General features: G+C 41.7%; 1 protein-coding gene across 1 annotated transcript in view; it reads left to right on the top strand.

Annotated features, from left to right (window-relative positions):
* The window catches only part of tax1bp1a (Tax1 (human T-cell leukemia virus type I) binding protein 1a), a 29,665-nt gene that overhangs the window by 523 nt on the left and 20,197 nt on the right, over positions 1 to 8,945 (top strand). The window contains exons 2-3 of the mRNA XM_084080382.1: positions 1,222 to 1,447; positions 6,837 to 6,939. Coding sequence (XP_083936508.1) covers positions 1,256 to 1,447; positions 6,837 to 6,939 — 295 coding nt within the window. The 5' untranslated portion in view covers positions 1,222 to 1,255. The remainder of the gene's footprint in view (positions 1 to 1,221; positions 1,448 to 6,836; positions 6,940 to 8,945) is intronic.

The raw sequence follows: 8,945 nt of genomic DNA on the forward strand, positions 1-8,945 counted from the left end.
GTGTTTTACCATAGATTAAATACAGACTGTTTATGTGTCTACCTTTTAGACCACAGACAGGGTAATAGTTGGTCAATAGAGGGATTAACACTGTCTGTAATCCTCTATTGCCCACAATGTAGTGTTTCTGAGTGAGTCGAAGAAGGGAGGAATTATATTTAATTACTGGTTGCCTAAGCCTTATAATGATTAATTCTCTCAATTCATGCAACGTGTCTCTATATTTGCATGGAAAACACAATTATGTGTGTCTCAGAAAGGGTTGTTTTCAATCTCATAAATTCTTTCTAATCTATCTATATTTAAATTCCAGAAATCTCTTTATCTCTGTGTGTTTGTGACTCTCTCTTGATACGCCCAATTTTGGAGATGATGTCATAGTTCTGACCTCATAGATGACTGGTGTCATAGACTGGCCTCCAAGTATCCAAGTAATAGAGTAGTAGCCTACCGAAGTCCTGACGTCACTCGCTCATCCCCTGGGTCACAGAAGTAATTTCTCTATGGAGAATAACATTGGGTCATCTTAGAATCGTCTCATTATAAGAATTCTGGTCCAAAAATAAACAAATTGTCCCGGCGCTATTGTTAGGGAGGTGGCTCTGTAATTAATTCGGCGGTGGTAACATTAGCATTTTCTCGCCGTCAGTTGAACCTGCTATGCTCATTTGTTTATTTCTGGAACACAGTTCTTATATGACGCGATATTAAACACGTCTATGGGATGCGTAGATTATGTCAGACTTCGGTGCTCTATGGCGGTGGTTCTCAACCTGTGGGTCGGGACCCCCAGGGGGTTCCCCACATGATATTTGGGGGGTCCCCAGATGACATTAAAGTGACAATTTAAGGACTTTTAATACCCGAAACAAAGAAAAGATTTGAAATGAAAAAAGACCATTCCTGCATCAAAAGTAATGAACAAATTATACCATCAAATAATATAAGACATACAAAATAGCTCGTAGAGCTTGTAGATCTTTGTGAGCTACATATATTTTACATATATTTTCACAATATTTATCTGTGGAACCGAGTCAAACTAAATGTAATGCCTCAATTCAAATATGATTATTTTGAGTGGTCCACAGTTCAAATATTGGGGGGGTCGCGGCCTGAAAAGTTTGAGAACCACTGCTCTATGGGTACTGCCCAAGAATGACGGACTGGTACAGCACTAGTCCAACACTAATTATGTTCCCTCTTCTTTTCTCTTCACAGGTCAGACAAATGAAGTGACCGACAACGACAGGATATGATGTCGTCGTTCCAGGTGGTGGATTCGTCGCCCGGCAGCAGTGTCAGCATCATGGAAACGTCAAACTTTGCCCACGTCATCTTCCAGAACGTGGGGAAGAGTTTCCTGCCCCAGGCGCCGCTGGAGTGTCGCTATACCCTCACCCCTTACATCACACCCAACCCTAAGGACTGGGTGGGCATCTTCAAGGTACCCCCCCCACACCCCACCAGCACTCTTGCAGCCTAAATCATTCTGAATCATTATGTTACTATCCTTTACATTGTCCATTTTGGCCAAATATGTATTTATTTGTAATCATTATTTATTACTGCTGTATACACAACCTGAAGTTTCACGTTAAAGGAGAATTAGCCTTTTTCCTATCTTTATATGATGTTGTTATATCCTAGGACGAGTGGTACGGTAGCACATTTTCATAACTCCATCCCAAGTCCACCGCAGCTAAAAACGTGAGCGGCTGGTCCGTGCGCTAAATCGCGCATATTTTGTTTTTGGTGATATCTGACGTTCATATTGACAGAAAACTCTCCACAGTGTTTGTGTTAGGTGCGCCCCTCCGGAAGTCTCGCAAGACGAGATTTCACCCGTGATTTCAGCCAAGTCCGCTTGTGAACACAATGGCGGTCTATTTGGGACAAAAACACTGTGGCGAGGTTTCTGTCATTATGAACGTCAGATATCACCAAAAACAATACTGATATTTTGAGTTGGAAATAACCATAGAAGCCTTCATGCAGGTCACAGTGATGAGGAGCATGCATCAGGGCTTCTTCATATGCCCTCGGCTGGCAGTTGGTATTAACACATGTGATCCCAGCATCACAGCTTGGCTCTTCAGTACATGAGTGAGAGCTTTGGTGTGGTTTACACTACATGCAGGAAGAGGAAGAAGGAAGAGTGGTGTGTGAGGTGGGCTAGATGCAGTGGGCCTTCGCTGGGGGGCAAACATTTGGTGGTCTTTATTAGCCACGTTGATTCTTATTAGGACCTCATCATCTCCCCCCTCCTCTCTCTCTTTCCATCTCTCTCTTCCTCTCTCCTGCCCCCCCCCCCCCCCCCCGCCTCTTTCCTCACTCTTTTATCAAGGCCATCAAATCTCACACGTAATTAAGAGGAAATGTGAACGAGAGGAACTTAATGTCTCGTAAAAGTCAAAAGACAAACATTTTTATCCTCGCTTTAAGAACTGACTTCAAATCCGCCGGCTCAATTAAAAAGGAATAAAGGATGGTGCGTTTATTTGGAAAAGAAAATCAATTGGAAAATGTAACTGGTTAAGCCGCGCTAATGAAACCTGTTTGATGGTTAGCTCTTCATCTCGTGTAACAAGCACCACCCTGGTTTCTTTAATCTTTTTGTCATCTGTGTGAGGCTGTGTTATTGCGTGTGCAGAGAAACATTCATACATTTTATCTGCCAGCGGCGGTAGGATGTCGCCAATTAAAAATCTGTGTTGGAAGATTCTTTTTTTAATTACAAGAAAACCTTTCAACTTGTAATCATTAGAGAGATATGAAGACTCACCACCCACGGATTGAGAAATACTAAGAGATTAGTGACTATTGAATAGGAGCTCAGCTTATCTGTATCTGTAGCCACTGTAGCTATTAAAATGAAATTATCCTGGAATGTTTTGACCTCAACTTGTTGAATTAATTTCATTTCCTATGCAGTGTTGGTAGTGGGTTTTTCACGTGCTGCTCTCCAACAAGCATAAATATTGCAGACGACTGATGACTCAGCATATTGTGTCTGTCACCTTTTCATGTATATTGCAGACAACGTGAAAGAGTGAGTGAGAGATCCGACTCACTGCCACTATGACTCAGACCCTCTCACAATTATAATAACAGGCACTCCTAGGTTCAGTTGTTGTGCACAGACACCCCCTAGTGGCTCAAACGGCTCATATCATATTTAGGACAAGCCCCTTTTTTAAAAAACAATTGCGACTGCTAAATGTAGGTGTATACTGTCTGTCTGTACACGACAACAATGTATACAATACAAACACTGACAGTGTACACCCTAACCAAACATGTCCTTTCTATTTTCCAGTGTGTAAGCTAAATTGCCCTGGCCTCAGTAGACTATATTGAGCAATTTGTGAAGAGTTTGTGCCGTGTAATGTGTTGTGTTGATATGTTGACACATATCAACACATACATACATGCGTGTGTGTGTGTGTGTGTGTGTGTGTGTGTGTGTGTGTACACACACATACACACACACACACACACACACACACACGCACACACGCACACACGCACACACGTACGCACGCACACACACACACACGCACGCACACAGAAAGCCCCCGATTTCGGAGGCTTTTGGTCGTGGCATGTTCTTTGGGTTGGCAGGGAGAAACCCGTTGTGCGAGTGTGTAATCAACGTGTCATCGCGGTGCTCACTGGATGACTGATTGATAGCTGCCTTGCCTGTGATTATTTTATACCATCACTCCTGCATTGGAACGCCGTGCCATACCTAAGCTAACGTCAGTCAACCTGACTCTGCAATTAGCAAATTATTTATGTCTGGCTTCGCCTGAAATGCGGGCGTGTGCGCATGCACAATGCACCCGAAGCAGACTTGGACGGAATCGTAAGATATGATGAATCTTTATCTATCGCTGGAGGAAAATTTCAGTTCAGCGGCTTGAAAGTAGACGGACCAGAAAAGCAGTATTGCATCATAAATAAAACCTCAATGTAAAACGTTTAACTTGTATGGAGAGAAGCGTTCATAATCAGCACTCACTGTGCCAGGAAAAAAATACCTGCAACTAGTTTAATTGTAAAGTATAATATATACGCTAGCATCATGTACTGTATAGGTAAAGTCAAGATAGATATTCTTAAATAGAATGACTATGCTGGAAAGAATGTTTCCTTGGCTAAATGTCGAACGCTGACAGTTCCCATATGATTGGTATGGCATTGAGCTCACTGTAATGGTCGGATAAGTGGGGAACTATAATTACATAATTATCAGACTGAAACACATTTGAATTGGACCTGATTTACGGTCTACTTTGCGTAGTTATAGCCGTGCTATTATACTTTGAACATTCTTTTCTGATTTTCAATCCTCTTTCCTTTCCTCACATTTTGTTGACCTGTTTTTGTTTTAATAACTTAACCCATTCAATCCGGGAACACATCTCTGTCATTTTAGATTTCTTTGGCTATTCAAAAATAGCAGATATACAAGCTCATAGCACGGCACCGAGTGCCGCACTATGAGCTTGTAGATCTGCTATTTTTGAAAAATCGTGAAAGGCTGTGCAAATCTTTCAGTATATACAGTATATGTTTTTAAAGCGAACATTTGTAACTCAAATCTTTGCTTCTGGGGGTCCCTGGAACAAAATATTTGCTTTAAAAAATATATATTCAAAGATTTGCACAAATCTTCAAGATTTTTCAAAAAATAGCAGATCTACAAGCTCACGTGCCGCTATGAGCTACTGTATGAGCTTGTATATCTGCTATTTTTGAATAGCCAAAGAAATCTAAAATGACAGAGATGCGCTCCCGGATTCGACAATGGGTTAACTGGCATTATGTACTGTAGGCTAAATCTTGTAAAAACTAAATAATAATATCAGCTATTATTTCAGTAATGTAAAAACATGTTGACTTGTAGCATATGTGCATATACATACCGTATATATATATGTGTGCTATGTCACCCTGGTGTGTCAACCGAACACCTAAATATGATTATATAGGTTTGACTTCCTATAATCTCAAGCCAGGACGGGAAACTTTCTCTCTGGGTCTCAACTCTCCTTTTTACCGGTTTCTAAAATGGAGGCAGGTTCCACCATAGTCCCACTGGTGTCAAAACCACCCATGCATCCAGTCCGGTTATGTAATATCACATGCATGTATAGCACATGTGGGTCATGGGTGTGCATGTGTGTGTGTGTGTGTGTGCGCGCATGAGCGTGCATGTGTGTGTGTGTGTGTGTGTGTGTGTGTGTGTGTGTGTGTGTGTGTGTGTGTGTGTGTGTGTGTGTGTGTGTGTGTGTGTGTGTGTGTGTGTGTGTGTGTGTGTGTGTTTTAGCGGTCTAGACAGAGAGGGAGTGTGATTGTGCGCGACAGCTTTACGACATAGGACTGGAGTTATGATGTTCGCAAGTCCCTTTCATCATCTGTCACTTAACAACACATGAAATTCATATAATTACATCTCCCCCGCTATTCTGTGTAAAATTTTCACCTTTTTTCTTTTTTCTTACTTTTTCTTTTTTTTAGTTAAACCTAGCTTTGCTTCTCCCCCCTTCTCTTTGTTAAGGCTGTTCTCGACTGCTCTCTGCGAGTATTAAACACACACGCACGCACGCACGCACACACGCACACACACCAATGCCTCCTCTGCCCCTCTTTGGGTACAAACAGACATGTCCGTTCGCGACGGAACGAACGGCCGGAAGTCCCATCCACTCCCATGTTAAAAAAAAAACGGAAACGAAACGCGTCCGTCTTTCCGTTTATTTTTTTAACATGGGAGTGGATGGGACTTCCGGCCGTTCGTTCCGTCGCGAACGGACATGTCTGTTTGTACCCTTTCTGAGCCTAAAAGGGGCAGGAACTGAGGGGAAAGGGAAAAGGAGGAGGAGGAGTGTCGGGTCTTAAATAGTTCCACTCTTTGCCTCTAACCAGGTTTGCACAATCCTGCCTTGTGGGCCGTTTAATTTACGTCCACAACATCCCCCTCATCAATGAACTGACATAACTTGTGATGTAAGTGGTGTATGATATTAAACATTTTGTCGCCGTTGGGCAGAATCCTTGTAGATCATCTTTTTTTTTAATGTTTTTCCATAAATTAATGCTCTGTTTTATACTTTGACGTACTTTATACTGTATAGGGGCAAAGTAGTCGAAATAGCAGATCTTCAAGCTCACATCATGTTTGCGTTGTGAGTGTGACGTGTTCCAAAATAGGGGCGCCAGGTTGACAGTGGTTAAGTCTGTAGGTTTTATAAATAATGAATCCATGAAAAGTAGTAACTACTAACTAGAGCTTGTGATTAAATAACAACTATATTAGACGCATCGGAACACAAGTTCCACACTTTTTTTTCTTAATTTCCTGAAAAGTAACAGAGTTTTGGACATACAAGGTTTCTTCCTGACAGTGCCGATTTGTATTAAAGGATCAGTTCACCCAAACAATGACTTATTTTCTATCAATTACACACCCCATGAAGCCTTGAATTCACGGAATTGTTTTGGTTTTTGACGCATTCCAAAGCCAATAATTTAATTAGTGGCGTAAAGATGCTAATGTATCCGGTAGGAGACACAAAGGAGACTCTTTGTGTCTCCTACCGGACATACACCCGATCATCAAATTATTGGCTTAGGAATGCGTAAAAAAAAAAAAGATGTCCATGAATTCAAGTCTTCATGGGGTGTATAATTGACAGAAAATAATTCATTTTTTAGGTGAACTATTCCTTTAAACCTATCCAACAATTGATTAGTCAATATCTCGTTCTGCATACTGCCCTGTATTTTGTTGTGGATGAACATCTCTGGTATGCGTGCTGTGTCTTCAGGTGGGTTGGAGCACGGCCAGGGATTACTACACCTTTCTGTGGTCCCCCACACCAGAAAACTATGAACCAGGAAGCACTGTGCACAGGACTGTGGTGTTCCAGGGTAAAGTACACACACACACTCACACACACACACACACACACGCACACACGCACACACGCACACACGCACACACGCACACACCCTCACTATGTAAACCGCTCGTTGCGTAGACCCAGGGTATTCCAAGGTAACTCCTCCGTTTAACAGTGCATATAAAAACCAGCCCTTTTATTTTATTAAAAGGAACACAACCGCAACCGCGGCCCCGGGAGCAGAACACCTCTATAACCCACACACACACACACACACACATACACACACACACACACACACACACACACACACACACACACACACATGCACGTCGAGGGCCCTTGAACTGGTTTTACTGGGCTTGAAACGGTCAGATATTACACAGTGAAAATATGAGAGCACTCTGTGGCGTGTCAGTAAAAAAGCGGTTCGGCTTGCTGCGGGGGAATACATCGGGTGCTGCTGTTCCTGTATATACGCACTTCTCTGGAGTCAGACCTGACTCCACAGCTAAAGCCGGATTTATACTCGTGTTAGTTGCATGCGTGCACAAGAAGTATATCAAGCCTTTAACCCATTGAATCCGGGAACGCATGTCTGTCATTTTAGATTTCTCAATTTAAAAAAAATTGCAGATATACAAGCTCATATGAGCTCGTAGATCTGCTATTTTTGAAAAAATCGTGAACATTTGTGCAAATCTTTGAATATATATTTTTTAAAGCGAACATTTTTTTACTAAAATCTTTGCTTCTGGGGGATTCCACAAATCTCTTTTCATGTCAAGGATCCCAAAATTATACGAATTTGGCCGTGGACCCTCATCTCAAAATGTGTTGTTCCAGGGACCCCCCAGAAAGCAAAGATTTGAGTAAAAAATGTATAGAATAATGGTTAAAGTGGTTACACAGATGCGATCCCGGTTTTAATGGGTTAAGACGGTAGAACCTGGACTCAGAGTGTAAAACTCTGGCTTGTCTGACGTGACAAGTTACCAGTTGGAATATGACCTCGGCCTTATCACCTGCTACCGTAGCCATGAAATTATCAACAGTAGCGCCGCTCGATTGTGGTACAGTAGCACATTTGTAGATATATGACAACGATTCTTGATCAAACATTCCCGTCGCTACTGTTTACCCCTGCATAGTTTTTTTTTCTCAGGTTCTAGCACCCCCACTGCTGGAAAAATGACTTAGTCCCCACAATACTTTGTCATGTGGCTTTATTACCCACGCTCCAAGCAAATAGATGTCTACACAGCAAATATATTGTATGGTGCATTGAATCCATATATCATGATGTAAGTAGCAAAGCAAAAGGGCACAACGGGGATAGATCGTGGGAATTGTTGCCTTCCCAGGAGGGAAGAAAGAATCCCACCACCAAAAATTTCTCACAACCTAAAAGGTAGAGCTAAAGGCTATTGTGAATGGTGGACTATACAAGATGTACGTATGTACATCAGATTCAGATTCAGAATGTCATGTCACAGGTGTTTACAGGTGTAAAATAGTTGGTGAAATTCTCTCTCATAAAAGCTCCCAACATTTTACAAGAATAGAGAAAATAATAGAGAAAGAAAGAAACAAGGAAAACAAGTCATATATTTCAAATATTCCTAATATAATACAAGTATACATGATGTGCATGGTTAGAAGAATAGCAAGAAAATTAAGTTAAAGGGATAGTTCACCCAAACAATTACTTTTTTAATATCGATTAGTCACCCCATGGAGACTTGAATTCATGGATATTTTTTAGTTTTTGTCGCATTCCTAAGCCAATAATTTGATGACCAGCGGACCGGTAGGCAGCGGTTCCAGTAGGAGATACAAAGGAGACTCTTTGTGCCTCCTACCGGAACCGCTGTCGGTCATCAAATTATTGGCTTAGGAATGCGACAAAAACACGAAAGTAGTCATTTTTGGGGTGAAATATCCCTTTGATATAGCAGCAGTATCTCATTCGCTTGTACGTGTACACACACACACACACACACACACACACACACACACACACACACACACACA

Source organism: Gymnoscopelus microlampas (assembly GCF_963454915.1).
Source record: "Gymnoscopelus microlampas genome assembly, chromosome: 15".
Taxonomy (NCBI): Eukaryota; Metazoa; Chordata; class Actinopteri; order Myctophiformes; family Myctophidae; genus Gymnoscopelus; species Gymnoscopelus microlampas.